At 42.3% G+C, this 17717-nt stretch overlaps 1 protein-coding gene across 5 annotated transcripts in view; it reads right to left on the bottom strand.

The window, feature by feature from the left end:
* The window catches only part of HAP1 (huntingtin associated protein 1), a 45659-nt gene that overhangs the window by 6468 nt on the left and 21474 nt on the right, over positions 1-17717 (bottom strand). For 4 of the 5 annotated variants that reach the window (XR_011847764.1, XM_072111376.1, XM_072111373.1 and 1 more), the window contains exons 4-10: positions 4165-4241; positions 2798-2914; positions 2456-2553; positions 2216-2324; positions 1881-1959; positions 494-624; positions 68-142 (exon numbers count right to left, since the gene is read on the bottom strand). Coding sequence is in view for 4 of the 5 variants with exons in the window: in XM_072111376.1 (XP_071967477.1) it covers positions 68-142; positions 494-624; positions 1881-1959; positions 2216-2324; positions 2456-2553; positions 2798-2914; positions 4165-4241 (686 nt within the window). In the remaining variant the exon portion in view is untranslated. Of the gene's footprint in view, positions 1-67; positions 143-493; positions 625-1880; positions 1960-2215; positions 2325-2455; positions 2554-2797; positions 2915-4164; positions 4242-6092; positions 6450-17717 lie in introns of those variants that run through there. The other variant, XM_072111374.1, reaches the window with a different exon arrangement.

The raw sequence follows: 17717 nt of genomic DNA, 5'->3' as shown, positions 1-17717 counted from the left end.
ACAATTTGATGCTTCCCTGCATTGTTCCTTAAAACATTTGACCTAATTTTCCAGCATTCATCTTTACCTCTGTTTTCAGCTGACGTTCTCGTTCCTTCACAGTGGCCAGATGTTGCTGAAGTTCCTCATTCTCAGCAGAGATCTAAAATATGGTAAGAAAATATAGATAAAGAAGTATTCCTACTATCAGAATAGATGGTATATTGATAGACTATGCTATAGCTTTAAAATCATGTTCATCCAGACAAAGAAATAGAAAGTGGAACTCCGATTCACCAGCACATGCAGGGAACATGGCAATCTGTGAAGTCTCTGAGCTATTCGAAGTGAAGGTCCAAGCGCCGACACAACCACAGATTACAAAGAGAAGCATTATAAACACACTAGCAATTTATTGAGTGGTTTTTGGAGGGATTATATTTCCTATGCTCCTTAGAACATACTGACTCTTCCGTCTTGGAGAGGAACAGACCAGCACATGGACCCCACTTACACTGCGGCACTTCTGCTGTAGATTCACTATCTGTGCCAGGAGTTGGCTGATCTCCTCCTGCTGTCGTGCTGCATCTTCTCCCCTTCGTGCCAACTCTTCTGCCAGCATTGCCACTTGCCTGCTAGCCTCCGCTATAAATAAAGTGAACAATGGAGTTATTTACCGGATGGAAAAGCAATTAATTTACTCCTGTCGGAGAGCATTTCAATGCAATTGTAAAATACTTTACATATGAAATTCTGTAGCCTTTGGAGCATTATTGTCCAAAGGGTCAACAGCTCCCAAAAACACCAAAAAGTCCCCAGTAATATGGGTTCTGGACACAGTCTTACTCAGTGGCTCATGTTCAATAAATGCCACTTCTTATGCCACAGAGGGGATCACATCACGTTTATCACCTCTGTTGTAAAGATACGTCTGGAGGATTCTCCATGTATCCATTCAACGATGGTCTAGGGTGTATACCATTGAATGCTCATACAGAGGGATACTTGATCCTGTCCCTGCCCCCTCAAATCTGTGGCAGATGCTTATGTTCAGGGTGTTTCCCCAGTGAGGTCACTGACCTTACATACACAGCGACATTACTGGGGATGTTCCAGAGCGCATTCTCAGCAGAGGGTGGAAATGGAGGCCATATGATTGCATCCATCACCCGTAGCCTCCAATGGCCTTTGCTGAGCATATACCTCGCTCTGCAGAAGGATGGAAAGATGTAGCTTGCCGTGTCTTTCTATCATGAGTTTCCCACATGTGAATGTAGCATATGGTGACATAATCAAATCACTTTAAGAATGTCACATTGTCTAACGCTTTCTTAAATCTGTCTGTTTTGGGACAGCATATTGTAATTTCGCAAGGGCCCAAATTCTTACATTAAAGGCAAACTGATCACAGGTGTGTCCCAAGATATAAGCGATATTATAAGGGTCAGTTTACAACTGCATTGAGGCTTCCATTTAGCAGTTTCAGTATTTCAACAGATCAGTCCCCCCCCCCCCCGATTTCATTGGACTTGTTACAGTTATCTATTTTTACATCTCCCATTAGGCCTTCCGGTATTTGTGTGGATAGTTAGACGTGAACCGCTGAAAAACTGAGAACTGTATTTTTAACATTGTTTTCTATGGATGATGGAAGGTCTTTATTTGAATCAGTCAATCCATCCACTGTTTATATGGATCATGCTCTGATTTTACATTCCAGAGTTTTATGGCTACCACTAGTGGCCAAAGCATAGGTTATAAAATAAAGACAAGCAAGATTTCTGTTAAAAGCAACCATTAAAAGAAGTGAGACTTTGCTATTGACGGATCCGTCCAGACATCCATTTGTCTTAATGCAGATGGGAGCTGGCCCTTACATGTGTTTTTTTATGGAAACTTACAGAATTGTTCGACACAGTCCAGCATCAAAGACCCCTCTTGGTCCTCGTACTCACTGGTGGCTTCAAGCATATGATCAGCCTAACCGGATGGAAACAAAGCAATTGTCAGATATAACACTTACTGGCTGCCAATTTCATGCATAACGCATTCATACAGCCGACACAGAATACATCATCCTCAGGTTTGCCAACATCATACATGGCATGCCCAGGACTAAGTGAAAAGCGCCATGTATAGAAATTACATGTACAAATTGCATAGCCGGAGATGCCCATACCTCACCTATATGGTGCAAATATCATACACAGCACCAAAAGGAGCCCTGACCTCTCACCTGACTGCGCATCTTCTGGTTCTCATCTTCTAGGCTCTTCAGCTTCTCCTCCAGGGTATCAAGCTGAATGCTTTGTTGAAGACAAAAGGAAGACTGATTCCTACGTAACCTATCAACAGAAGCAAAGAAACTCATGAAAATATTCTGATATACAGGTAGATGCTGCTTGAAACACTATACACAAAGATATCCATTCTAGGATTCCCGTTTTCTCAAAAACATTAATATATATGTACTTACGGAGTAGGGATTGTAGACACTGGCTCACTGTCTACGTTGCTGGTATACAGATGGAGAAGATCATCCCGCATTGAGATGTCATGTCGCAGTTGGAAGACCTGTAGATAACAAATATAAACGTACATATAGGATACCAAATTGTAACCATGATGAGAGCAGTTGCTCAAAAAATAAAAAGCAAACTTGATCAACAGTGCCACTCCTGTTCATAGGATGGATCTGGTATTGCAACTCAGTCCCTGCAATAGCAGATACAAGTCAATGTTTCTGCTAGAAAGCAGCCATGTTTTTCTAATTTCATGAGTGTCATATTGATTTATAATGACCCATCATCTCCCTCACCTCCTCTTTGGCAGCTTCCAGTTGTTCATCAAGAAATTCATTCCTTGCCGTCAGTTCCCGATTTTGCTTCAAAAGAGATTGGCCAATGCGGGCGGCCAACTCCAGATCTCTCTCTTTCTAATGACACAGGGAAAAGGGAGAGTTAAAAACATTCTGTGCCTAAAAAAACATCTAACAAATACTCGCAGTTATGCTGCATTTTTTATAGTGTCTTTTAAAGTGAAGATTACCGGATCGGTACCGCAGCACCTTTATTATCATGGAGCCAGTTATGGAATATTATCTTTCTAACCCCCTCCCCTATATCTGTTGTTGCATTAAACTTCCATAATAACACCCTAATCTGAAGGATGTGAGCAGAGTATCATCCATATTGCTTGTATAACTGTGTTACTGTTCCCAACGACCAGAAAATAGAATCAAAATGAATCTAGAAACCAACAGCAGAACTTATACCCAGAATGATCTGATTATCCGGAAGCACATGAATAATGCCCAATACAGGAATCTCTGATCATGGGAGTGATGCTTCTTAACAGTGGTATATAATAATAATAATTCTTTATATAGCGCACACAGAGGTTGCCAAATTGGTCCATATATACTGAACAGTTATTTGTCCGCAGCCAGCACTACTGGGTAACTTACTAAATACTGAGTTCTACTTGAATTGTATGCAGAGAGCGCCCTCTAGCTGTGGCACCAAGCAGACAGAATCTCATCAAGAAGAAGGCAATTTGAAGCTGCATGAAAAATACAGCTGAAATGTGTATTATAATTTTGTACAAAGCAATGTAAGCGTTGGAGGAGATAAGGATAAGTTTTTCATAGTTTGAACACCCGCCTACCGGATATATAGTTTTTTTTTTAAATGTCCAGGATAAGCCCTTTAAAGGATATTACCACCAGGATAAGACTGTATGCAAATGAGCCTGAGGGTCTCCAGGCCCCATTAACACCTATGGAGCCTAGAGCCCCTCAGGCTCATTTGCATAGAGTCCTTCATCCTGGTAGTAGATGTCCTTTAAAGGGATTGTCTAATATTACCACAGCAGTCCATGGATTGTGTCTAGTACTGTAGCCCAGATCTAGTGAAGTAAAGGGGGTTGAGATGCAGTGCCCCTCAATCTGTGTACCTTACTCTTTGCAAGGTTTTGGGCTACAGGATTGCTGTGTACATCCCTGTTACTGCAATTTCAAGTATTTCCGACTGGTTGATGATCTGGCACATGTAAAGACCTGTGACTGCCAGATACAATCTTTATCTAAGGGGGGGTTTATAGTTAACCTCTTTTGGTAATCTGGTTCGTGACCCTTATATGACAATCCCACAAGCCTCCATTATTGCCTTAGTATCAGGTTCTTACCTCCTCGAGCAGGCTAGTCACAGCGTCTATGTCCCGATAGGTCTTGGTCACTCTACCCACACGCTCAGCACATAAGACTGTAAAATAGTAATAAAAGCCAAGATAAAGCAAAAATAAAAATTCAAAAAAACAAGGCCAATTATAATGAGAAATAATAAAGAGCCAACATGGATATAACACTTTTGAAAAGGAAGCATGGCAAGCTACAGGCGGCCACCACTTAAGAACACCCGACTTATAGACGACCCCTAGTTACAAACTAGGAATACTAATCGACCACCCCCATATTAATGGAATATTCCATTCCTAGAAAAGGTTTCTAGTTTACCAGGCACAACCATAACTTCAGAGAAGGGGGGGGGGTCATGTCATTTGTGGAGACACTAATTGGCAGTAATTGGGTTTTGCTGATGGTAAACACTAGCTGCATTCCAGTAAGGAGCCAGTAATGGGGTCAGCACTTCCTTAACCCCTTAAAAACTAAATTATCCTATTTACCAAAACATAAGAATAGAGTTAATTTCCACCAGTTATCTTGATCATCATTAGTAGCTGTGGCATAAAAACTCCTGGGATTCCCATTGGAGATGCTGGGAGTTGTAGTGACACCACACCTGGAAGTAGTTTCAGATTTCAGAGCAATGATTTATAGTGAAGCTCAGGTGTAGATTCCTGGAGACTATTCATCCCCTGGGGCCATGTATAACCGGTCTGTGGAAATACATGGTTTTAGCAGGAAGTAGGTGCCATTATTATGGAGATTTAGTTATAGGGGATAATTGCAGCTGTTTAGATGGCGATCTTAAGAGGTGTAAGGAGAAAGAGCCATTGATAATAGGTTACGAGGAAGCTATAAAACAGCTTACAGACAAGAAAATCCTCTCCTTTGCATTTGGCAGGCATTGTTTCCTTGCTTTGGCCATTAAATGGAAATATAAAGTGGCATTTACAAATAAAGACCAATGAAAGACATTCGTACTAGACATAGATATAACTAACAATACAGTATATTTAATAAAATGTTAAATTAATGACCAGTGATAAACAGAAATCTCTACATTTTAACACTAGGGCATCTTCCAGGCCTGCCAGCTGTTCTGACCAATTTCTCAATATACGACACAGAGGTCCAAATCCCCTAGATATCGACGTAAAAGATAAAATTCCAGCTACTTTCAGCCACCAGTAGAGGGAGCTCTAGAGTTCACTGCTTACTGGTTTAAAATAGAGTTTACTGTATACAGTAATGGCGGTAGACATAGTACATTTAATCTCAACAAAGGTAAATTTGTTGCTTTGTGTCAGAAATCTATCATGGTCATTGATTAGACAGATTTTCTAACATAAAACATTAAAGAACCTTAGGTGACTTTAGATGCAATGATTTCACACCAGATATGGACATTTCTTACAATTCACTTGATTGTGACCAGGGATAAGCTGTGATCCATGAACAGATTGTGTTGCGGACAACCTTACAATTTATAATTAGTGCCCACCGGGTGCATGTCACAAGACATTTTCATCAATAAGCGACTACTTCAGAAATTGGAGATAATCCGCGACACTCCACATCTTTAGAGAACCATATTTTTAACCAACTTGTGGCTCAGGCTGAGGCTTGTGGTTCTATTCAAAGTCTGAACACACCACGAAAGCAAAGCACCAGGGGAAGGGGGGGCTGACATAAATCATCTCGACAAGGAAGACTTTACAGACCACCCAAACACCAAAGATGGGCATATAGTACAGACCACCAGCAGACATAGAACGGAAATTGATGAAAACAACAGCAGCAATGCCCAAGCTTATTCCCCAATAAACTGTACCTAGAGCAAAGAGCTAACAATCGAATTCCAGACCTAAACATCTTATACTGAATGGCCTCTCTTTCAGACCCTCGTCAAGATGTGAGAGTTGGATCTTACCTTCCAGGTCATCTTCCATGAAGTCCACCTCGATTTCGTAAATAAGATTTCCATTGCATTCGTTCTCATTTGTAAGATGACAAGAGTTTTCCCAGTACTCCATGGCTGCCGGAAGGTAGGTACCAGTAACCTTCTAAAAAAAGGTCTCTCAATGGGGGACGTGAACCCCTCCAGGAACTTTACTGGGGGTTTTGGAGAGCAGGCAGCCCCCAGCACAGTGCCTGGTCATATCCTGATGTCCGCAGTCTTCAGGCATCAGAGGAGGTGGCAGTGAGGGGCACGCTGTCATGTACTATGTCCAGTATGTCAACTTGTGAAGCTTGTTCTGGTCTACTCATTCACAACCCCACGCTTCTGTGTATATACACCTGGCTGGGCCGTCCCACACCCATGACAAGAGGGTGGGGACAGGGTGGCAAAACAGAACTCCATCCAATCTGCATTACAATCCAGGGCTCCTTTCAGATGATAATAAGTGACCCTCCCCTTCATTCCCAAGGAGAAAAACATCTCCATGGTCTTCTGCATTGTGACCGTGTACAAACTCATCATGTAGAGATCTCCCTTTCACTTATGAGACATGGTATGTCCCGAGCTTTGACAATACCACACTCCACCTGCTCTTATCTCTAAGCCATAAACATGGCATAAAGCACAATAACAAAGTGCGCGGAAACACGTCCGCAAAATAACACGTATGATAGATGGAAGCTGCAGCAAGACAAAAACACTAACCCAAAAATCCAAATTGTATAAGATCAAATGACAACTCAAAGATGCCAAATAAGACAAGTAAACACAATAATAATATAGCAACAATGTTTCCTTATAGAACGGTAACATTCAAAAAAAATTAAGAAAAATCTCTCCCCATTTGTAAGTGATAGTACAATAAACTGCATATGAGTAGAATGAAATGAGATTTGTAAAGTGCTATGGAATATGATGGCGCTATATACAGATTATTATTATAATTATTACTATAACATTTATATAGAATGTTCATCCTTAATTACATCTTTTGTGTAGCAAAAAGGGTGTTTGCTTGTCTGCAGCACATTGCACTGTGTAAGTACAGCATTGCAATATATTATTCCTCATCCCTATACGGCGGAGATGACAGCAGTCAGGATACGCAATAAATTTTACCCTAGGAATTGCGAGCACAATAAGATTACAAAGTAACTGAGCACACATTGCAAAAAGATTCCTCAAGAATACTGACACTATCCACAGATTTTACAAGCTGCAGAATATCTGCCAGCGGACTCACAATTGGTGAGAAGATAATCCTCTGAGAATAGGGGTTCACCACTGATTTCAGTCAGGTTTTACCTATGGATCAGCTGTTGGACCCATTCCCATTCGTAAATGCAAACCAGACGGAACAAGGAGGCGTTTGGCTTGATTCAATAGAAATTGGTGGTTTAGTGGTTAGCACTTTAGCCTTGCAGCACTGGGGTCCTGGATTCAAGTCCCATCTAGGTCAACATCTGTAAATTGTTTGTATGTTCTCTCTGTGTTTGCATGAGTCTAAATCCGGGTCCTTCGGTTTCCTCCCACACTCCAAAATATACTGGTAGGATGATTAGATTGTGAGCTCCATCAGGGACAGGGACCAATTTGGAAAAATCTGTGCAACGCTGCGTAATCTATGTGCGCTATATAAATAAAGGAATTATTATTAAAATACATGCCATCAGTAACCAGCGCTGGTGTTTACCACTGTTTCATATGGAACGTGTGAACGCAGCCTCAACTGGGCCATGTAAAAGCACCCTTAAAGACCTCTGTTATTTCACTCAAATAATCCAGTAGGATAAGTGGCTGCCAGGCATAGTCTGCGGTGCTCATTTCCCAGGGGGCTAAGCATGTATGTGTGGGTCGGGTTTGGCAGAAGAGATAGAAAAAAATTCTCCTGTGTGAAGATAATTTCCCATAAACATAACCATGTTGTCCCTTAGAAACGAGATAGCTTCGCCGGATACGGCCACCTCTGATGGATTGAGTGCACAAATAAACAAAATGTTTTTGTATATGAAATGTCCGGGAGTTACTACATGTCCCTCAGCCGTCCTGTGGTAATGATCGCTTAATCCAGGTGGTCAGAAAGGACTCTATAGCACATGTCTGGCCACCGCTGCCAGAGTGTGAGGTGGTCGTAACCGAGGAAGCTATCTGGTTTCTAAGGGACAACATGACTACATTTATGAGAAACTATCTTCACACAGAAACATTTTTTTTTTTTAATAACATCGAATTGAAGAAATGTTTATACATGGAAGATTAATGAAACTAAATGTGAATGTCCAGACGAGAATACCCCTTTAAGTTATCCAGAAGATAGCAATCTGATCAATGGGGGGTCTGACTGCAGGAACCCCACTACCATGGGAATGGGACCCACAACAATGAGAACCTGTTGTCACTAATGGCTGGAATAGTAGGGTTTCCAATTTCAATTGTATGAGAATAATGGAAATAACCAAGTTCTGTGCTTAACTGTCTACACCTGCTCCCATTGGCTCCACTCAAAAGGGAAAATGGGACCTATTCTCATGAAGAAGGTCCCAGCAGTTGGGTCCTCATCGATTATTTTACTAGCCCCTTTGAATTCATCAGAAGTTACAGGAGTTGTAGAGGCAGAAGTCCTATCCACCATTATTACTGGGTCGTATGAAAAATATCAAAAGTGGTGTAAGTTAAAAGGGGTATTCTCATCTGGGCATTCACATTCAATTTGGGCGGCACGGTGGCTGAGTGAGTAGCACTTCTGCCTTGCAGCACTGGAGTCCTGGGTTCGAATCCCACCCAGGTCAACATTTGCAAAGAGTTTGTATGTTCTCTCTGTGTTTGCGTGGGTTTCCACCGGGTACTCTGGTTTCTTCCCACACTCCAAAAACATACTGTCAGGCTGTTTAGATTGTGAGCCCCATTGGGGACAGGGACCGATTTGACATGCTTTGTGCAGCGCTGCGTAATCTGTGTGCGCTATATAAATAAAGAATTATTATTATTATTATTAATTTAATTAATTTACCTGTGTGAAGATAATTTCTCATATATGTAGCTATATGACCCCTTAGAATCAAGACTGTGTACTTGAATACGACCACCTGTGCTGGGGGGGATTGCCAAAGAAACAAAAAGTTGTATATGAAATGTCCAGAAGTTACTGTATGAACCACAGCTGTCCTGTGGTAATGATTGCTAAATCCAAGTGGCCCGAGTGCTGCCAGAGTGCGGGGTGGTCGTATCCGAGGAAGCCATCTTGTTTCTAATCTTCACACAGGAACATTTTTTTAATAACACCCAATTGAAGAAATACAAGGGTTAAATACAAGATAGGGTCTGTAGGTTTGTTCTTAAGTTGAATTTGTATGCAAGTCGGAACTGTATACTTTATCATTGTAACCCCAAGCCATATTTTTTTGGTCTCTGTGACAATTGGATTTTAAAAATGTTGGATTGTCATAAGAACCAGGATTAACAATAAAGCTCAATTACAGACACCTGTAATAACTGTTATAGCTGCTTATTGTAGCCTAAGGCTAAAGTACAGTAAATTACCAAAATCCAGAGGTCCGTTTGTAACTAGGGGTCGTGTGTAAGTAAGGTGTTCTTAAGTAGGGGACCGCCTGTATGGCAAAGTAATTAAATTAAATGTGAACCCTGGATGGGAATACCCCTTTAAGACATAGTTAGACTAGACATTCTTATGCTGCAACAAATTTATCAGTGTCTGATGCTGGATAATTCTGGCGACTCTCTGGTCGTACTTTGCACCTCCTATTAGTTGGCTTAGTTTCCACCAGATAACTGTGCCACATTTCTGGCAGATTAGCATCATTTTTGTGCACAGATTTAACTGAGATTTAGAAGCCACAACCCTTATGTCATACATAAAAGTGCATGGAAACTTTTAAAACCCTTGGTAAATGTGGAACAAGCAGTTTTTGTTGTTGCAAATTTGTCAGTATTCTGTGTGTAGCTCCAGCCGCACCACTAGGGGTAACACATAGATATCATGAGATAGATGAACATCGGGTGCCTACAGGAAGGTTCTGGCTAGAAGTAAAGGGTCATACCTAATTCCACAAGTAGGGCTATTAAAATGAGGACACGCAGAAAACACACTACTCAGTTATTGTTTTCTTGTTGCTGATGGGAAGGAACAAGAGTTTTTATGTATTCAAGGATTCAAATACGGCAAATAGAACAATCCCAATGAACCCCATAATCTAATGGGTAGATATGAGGTTAGGCCCATGGCAACTAAATACTAAAATTAATAACCTATTCATTTCTGGATGTATCAGCATAATTTTTTAAAATTTACTAATTTTTATGACATTATGAATCACTGCTAAACTACTTGGCATCTCATCCCTCCACTGAGCAATGGGATCTTTCCTGGAAACTATATGAGAGGATTATGGAAACTGTAGCTTCATAAATGCTGGAGAGTAGGGATCTCTAATATAGGACCAAGGCACACAAAAAAGTCACATGCACACACCCTGTACAGTAAAACATGGAGCGTGGTAAGAAGATTACTACAGTCATAGTCCCTGGATCTAGGAGTGTGTAAGATTTATTTTAATATGATACATTTCACACTATAGAGGGAAGGAGTATGCCTTCCACAAAGTCAAGACTTACAGTACTCTGTAAGGTCCTAGATTTCTAAAAAAAATAAGGAGCCATTCAGGATGTAATGAAGTCATCTCCAGCCAAATACGGCAGTAATTACTCCAGCAGAGAAAATTCCTGGAGATGAAGAGTGATGAGGAACAATATACTTTACATCTAATATTAAGCATATAAGTATGAAGTGTTCTTGCTTAGCTAGCTCATCCACACCTCAATCCAAAAGCTCTTGGTCTAAATAGTAGCCTGAAATCCAAACCAGTTTGGAGACAGATTGACATCAATGTTCATACTTCAATGTTTCACCGCATAACCTTTCATGTTGATTAGCCTTTGTAGAGCCCATAAGATACAAGTCCAGACACTCTACTGAAATCTCAGTGTATAGAGCCAACTCATGTAAGACGATGAAATGTAATGCTACATACACACAACCGTAGGGGGGACATATGTACGTCCACAAGCTTGCATTGGGCGCACGGAGGGATACAGTGGATTGCTATGGAGAGGGGAGGGGTCACCCCTCCTCCTCTCCATGGCATCGGATGCATGCCCGCCTGCCCGGCCGTAGCCGTGCGGTATACGTTGTGTAAATGTATCATTAGACAATTCCATATTCTGGTCCACAACCTGTTTACGATCCAGATCAATCTGTCATACATACAACATTCAGCAGTTTTACACTAAGGTTATTGGATTTCACATTTATTCTGCTCAGCTTCACATGTCCATGACCAAATGATAGAGACATCTCGGTGAAGGATTGCTTTGGTTTTATTCATGGCTGGAATGAATCATAGGGTTACTACATGTCAAGTGCATCTTGTCTGACCTGCATCTGTTGTTTGGTGTCCACATGTTATACTCCTTGCATCCAACAAGGAAACTCCAAATAATGATACATTTTTTTACAACTAGATGTAAGCCATGTCTTAGGTGTAACTTGTAACTCCTGGGCTGCCTGCAAATGCTGTAATAAGGACCCCACCTGCCACGTGAGACTTATGATATTGGTGCACCCATTATAGCTACACCCATTTAATGGATGTTTTAGGCAATCCTATAGGTTGTCACCAAGTTTTCCTCAAAACTGATATAGTTATTTAAAGAAGTCCTATAAAAGGCTGAAAGTCCATATTCAGATCAATTTCATAATCCTCCCCATAGCCTCTAATAGGAAAAGACTAACTAAAATCAGGTAGCTCCTAACTACAGGGCAGGGCATTTTGGAGGAGTTTGTAAGAACACGCCTGTTGGATTAGTGCCCTGAATTCTGTGGAAGTGACTGATAAAGTGCTCAATATATCTAAGGTCGGTTTCACATAAGTGAGTTTGATCAGTGAAATACACTGTGTCTGCTTGCCAGAATAACAACAAAGCAACAGTCCAGTTCGGTTGTTGGGGCCGGTCACAGCGAGTTTCACTAGCATTACTAGTAGCCTTCAGAAATGTCTGCAGGTTCCCACCTTCAGCAGGCTTAATGCAGATCTTAAAGGGAACTTCAAATCAACTTTGATATGGAATATGGAAATAGGATGTATAAAGTCAAGGAGGCGGAGAAGTTTAGCACTAAAGTCAAGCTCTCCCCACCTCACCTTAATGTCCCCTCTGCTGAGATTGATATCATGTTCTAGGCTTCAAGAGAGCCGATTAGTAAAGTCCCTGGACACAGAGCCATCATTTATAGTAAAGGGAGTGTTTGGAGGTGGGGAGAGCTTGATTTCAGTACAAAACTTTCCACCCCTACATAAATTTACATCTCACTTCAAAGTAGATTTCATAGATGATGACACCAAACTGGGCCATGAAAGACATGTGATCTGAAAGGTGTTGGCAGTGCTTTGTTGGATACATTTCTACTGACAGGTTCCCTTTGTATCTGATGACTACCAAAAGGTATGCATTCTTTTCTCTTATTATGGATAAAGTCCTGTTGTAGTTGGATATTTGGACTTAGGGCATAGCCCATGTTATACTGTATCAGGAGTCATGTACATGTATTAATCATATTTACTCCAGCATTTAATTAAACCCTTAAAGCCATTTTTTTAGTGTAGAAATAGAAAGTGCAGATAATTTTAGTAAACTTTGCTATATACCGCATTAATTAAAGTAGCTTTTCTGTGTCTTTCTCTTCTTTCTCCTGCACTGAGTCCCATAAACAGCATTGAGATACAAAAAGGATGCTAAAGATTAACTCTTTCTATATTCAGGGAATATTGAGGTGATTTGACTACTTAGGCTGCATTCACACAGCTGTATGGGAGCCGTATATACGTCGGATATACGGTCCCCATAGACAGCAATGGGTGCACGGCGCCCTACGGGAGCAGTACGATACAACCCAAGTTCGGCACCATACGGTTCCGTACCCTGTGAAAAGATATGACAGATATGCTACAGGGGGCTGGCAGGCTATATGCTACAGGGGGCTGGCAGGCTATATGCTACAGTGGGCTGGCAGGCTATATGCTACAGGGGGCTGGCAGGCTATATGCTACAGGGGGCTGGCAGGCTATATGCTACAGGGGGCTGGCAGGCTATATGCTACAGGGGGCTGGCAGGCTATATGCTACAGGGGACTGGCAGGCTATATGCTACAGGGGACTGGCAGGCTATATGCTACAGTGGGCTGGCAGGCTATATGCTACAGTGGGCTGGCAGGCTATATGCTACAGGGGGCTGGCAGGCTATATGCTACAGGGGGCTGGCAGGCTATATGCTACAGGGGGCTGGCAGGCTATATGCTACAGGGGGCTGGCAGGCTATATGCTACAGGGGGCTGGCAGGCTATATGCTACAGGGGGCTGGCAGGCTATATGCTACAGGGGGCTGGCAGGCTATATACTTCAGGGGCTGGCAGGCTATATGCTACAGGGGCTGGCAGGCTATATACTGGGAGGCTGTGACCAATACATTTTCCACCTTCGGCTTACAATCGGGTGAACAGGTTTTCCCAGTTTTTTTTGTGTTAAAATTGGGTACCGCGGCTTACACTCGGGTCGGCTTATACTCGAGTATATACAGGGACCCTCTGACTCTCTCCCAGTGATAGTCCAGCATTCACATATATAATGAAAAGCTGTCACACAACAGCAATAGAAGTTGCATAGGCAAAAAAGATTCCAAACTACATGGACACTACAGCCAAGAAGTTGCCATGGACCAAGAATTTTGGTCAGAAATACATTATCCGGTAAACAAATACAGTAAAATGCTGTTAATCCAGCAAGGAAAATTGCAGAATTTATGTTAATCCCTACAGAGAACAGTAATATATTTTAAAAGCAGAAAACAAGGTACTAAAAACCATGTTAGATGTTTATTAGTTACCAGAAATAAGAAGTGTCTGGCTCATAAATAATCAGATCCAAGAAGTGGACAATACAACTCCCTCTATTCACATGCAAATAGCTCCATATAAATTTCTCCCATGATGCAAATGGCCAGCAGGCAGCTCTTTTGTGTTCCTGACCAAAACACTGTGGGAAAACTTTGAGGGGTCCTTTAAGGGGAAGAGAAGGGGGTTAATGACACAAGGGTGAGGTTGATTCAAGTAGAATATGGCATTAACGCTAAAAATCAAAACACGTCCGTCAGCCACCACTCTGTGACCCTCAATAGCCCAATATATCAACATGTACAGGCTGCAGTCACACCATTGTATAGTTTCTGTAATAAATACTTGTTTTTAAAAATATGCTGCGTTAAAAAACTGATGAAAATTAGAAATTTGTCCATATGTGGTCCACATTTGATGTATTGGTGTATGATATTCTTAGATGATAGACTACCGTACTTTGTGGCACCGTTTTTTTTCAACTTTTTTTGTACATGCACGGTTGGGAGTTATATATAATAGTATTCATGGTAATGGTATTCATAATTTGTAATTGATATATACAAATGTATCAGGTACATATAAAAACCCTTTCTATTCCTTCTTTCTTAACAGGTTTGGAGTAATGCCTCTGCACACACACATACACATACATACACGCTTATATTTATAGGTCGCTGGGATGATGGCTTTCATGGTCCTACATTGTGATACACAACAAGCACAGGAGTCCAGGCTTGTCTCCGGTAGCTGAGGACAGCTGCTGCTATCTGCCATGTGTCATTATCCTGATGGCCGTGTTTACCAGGCTACGTGAGACCTCGAGGGCTAGAAGTGAATTACAAGGCTGAGATAAACAATGTGAGCCGGAGCTGATGGACAGATGCACGGCCCAAACCTCAGCCTCCATCTGCAGTAATATCTCCACATGTAGCTCATCCCTGACCTCATTCTATATGTTGTGCAAATTGTGTCTCGATATTTTCCTTAACGTACTTATACTTGGCTGTAATTAAGAGCCAAATACTAGGGACCAATGGAAACAAACACACATCACAAAAAGCATTATTATATACATGAAAATGGGTAAGAGTGTTTTGAACTTTTGACTTTCAGCCTCTATTTCTTATCATCCACTTCAGCGCTGATGCCCTGTTTCCCCGAAAATAAGACAGTGTCTTATATTAATTTTTGCTCCTAAAGAAGCACTAGTTCTTATTTTCAGGGGATGTCTTATTTTTCCATCAACAAAAATTTACATTCATCATTGAACAAAAAATCTACTTCTCTAACATCCTTATGACTCTACAAACTCAGAATTTCATGCTGTATTTCTTGTGACTCCATTTCTATTAGAATCATTGGGCCCAATCTTCCATAAATGACCCTTCTTATCCTGGTGGCTGCTGGTATCACATTTGCAGCACAAGAGCCGGTGATTTAATTCCATGAATTCTTCCCCATGTCACAATCTTCTGCAGCATCTAAAAGATTTCCTAATACTAATGTATGGCGTGGGGGGAGCTATTGCAATGACTGCCGCTAGGTCTTATTTTCAGGGGAGGCCTTATATTTCTAAGCCTGAACAAAATTGTACTAGGTCTTACTTTCGGGGGATGTCTTATTTTAGGGGAAACAGGGTATGAGATATCACCTTGGCTACTTATGTACCGTAAGTTTTGCAGATTGTTGTCCTGTAGCTACATTGTTACTGTCTTGCTTCTGGTAGAGGAACAATTTATTTTAATTCTTTGCATTACAAATTACAAATCTGTTCTCACAATCCATATACCGTATATACTCGAGTATAAGCTGACCCGAGTATAAGCCGAGACCCCTAATTTTACCACAAAAAAACTGGGAAAACCTATTGACTCGAGTATAAGCCGAGGGTGGGAAATGCATTGGTCACAGACCCCCCAGTAGTATACAGCCCAGCCTGCCCCCAGTAGTATACAGCCCAGCCTGCCCCCAGTAGTATACAGCCCAGCCTGCCCCCAGTAGTATACAGCCCAGCCTGCCCCCAGTAGTATACAGCACAGCCTGCCCCCAGTAGTATACAGCACAGCCTGCCCCCAGTAGTATACAGCCCAGCCTGCCCCCAGTAGTATACAGCCCAGCCTGCCCCCAGTAGTATACAGCCCAGCCTGCCCCCAGTAGTATACAGCCCAGCCTGCCCCCAGTAGTATACAGCCCAGCCTGCCCCCAGTAGTATACAGCACAGCCTGCCCCCAGTAGTATACAGCACAGCCTGCCCCCAGTAGTATACAGCACAGCCTGCCCCCAGTAGTATACAGCACAGCCTGCCCCCAGTAGTATACAGCACAGCCTGCCCCCAGTAGTATACAGCACAGCCTGCCCCCAGTAGTATACAGCACAGCCTGCCCCCAGTAGTATACAGCACAGCCTGCCCCCAGTAGTATACAGCACAGCCTGCCCCCAGTAGTATACAGCACAGCCTGCCCCCAGTAGTATACAGCCGTGCCCCCAGTAGTATACAGCCGTGCCCCCAGTAGTATACAGCCGTGTCCCCAGCAGAATAAAAAAATAAAGTTATATACTCACCGTGCGCCCCGATGCGCAGCGCTGCTCCCCCGATGGCATCGCGGCTCCTATTCTTGCTTCGGCTTGCTGGGCGCCGTCATGTTGTTCTCGCGGGCGGCGCCTAGTATGACGCGCCGCTGCTGACGTCATACTAGGCGCCGCCCGCGAGAAGAGCATGGCGGCGCCCAGCACGCTGAAGGAAGAAGAACAGCCGGGAAGCCAGAAGAGGAGCCGCGATGACATCGGGGGAGCAGCGCTGCGCATCGGGGCCACCGGAGGGTGAGTATATAAGTTTATTCTTTTTTTAGTCAATTTTAGTCAGTATTGACTCGTGTATAAGCCGAGGGGACGTTTTTCAGCACATTTTTTGTGCTGAAAAACTCGGCTTATACACGAGTATATACGGTAAGCATAATGTGTTGCTTGGTTGATTCCCAAAGCAAAAAGGTCATTCCCCCAGAAAAGAGACACAGCATCATCCATCAATAGTGATCTCTCAGCAAATAAAATTGAATCATCTGAGCATCATGACAGGTGGAAGAATACAAAATAAAGTCTGTCCATCCATTCCACAGCCAAGATGAGGAATCAACAAGTCGGCAGTGGATGCGGCTCGTATGCTTTGTAATAGTGAGATCACAGACGCCATGCAAGTACCGTGTGACACACATTATACAAGTCTGGAATGGGGGCCAAAATTAGATGAAGACTAAATATCGACTTCAATATCATTAGAAGCGTTTGTTCCAGTTTGCAAAAACTAAAGAAAAGTGGACAGTAGAGGTTTGGGAAGGGACGATTCAGAGCGAATAGAAAGTCAATAGACTGTAATCTGATGGGTGCATACTTCCAGGGTCTGGAAGAATCAATGGAAAAGGGAGCTAAAGATCGGGAATCTGAAGAAACTTTCAAGTCCGGTGGAGGAATCTTGATGATATGGGGTTGTTTCACAGCCAAAGGTGTTGGATGGTTGACCAGGATCGATGGTGGTCTCAATGCTAAGCTATTTATGAATATCCTACAAGATTAGTTTCTTCATACCCATAGTACTTTAGTGTATAAAGAGGACCATACAACAATACAACAACTCA

This window comes from Engystomops pustulosus, chromosome 6, assembly GCF_040894005.1.
Source record: "Engystomops pustulosus chromosome 6, aEngPut4.maternal, whole genome shotgun sequence".
Lineage (NCBI taxonomy): Eukaryota > Metazoa > Chordata > Amphibia > Anura > Leptodactylidae > Engystomops > Engystomops pustulosus.
The sequence above is the reverse complement of the archived record's forward strand: the minus strand, read 5'-3'. Positions and strand labels throughout refer to the sequence as shown.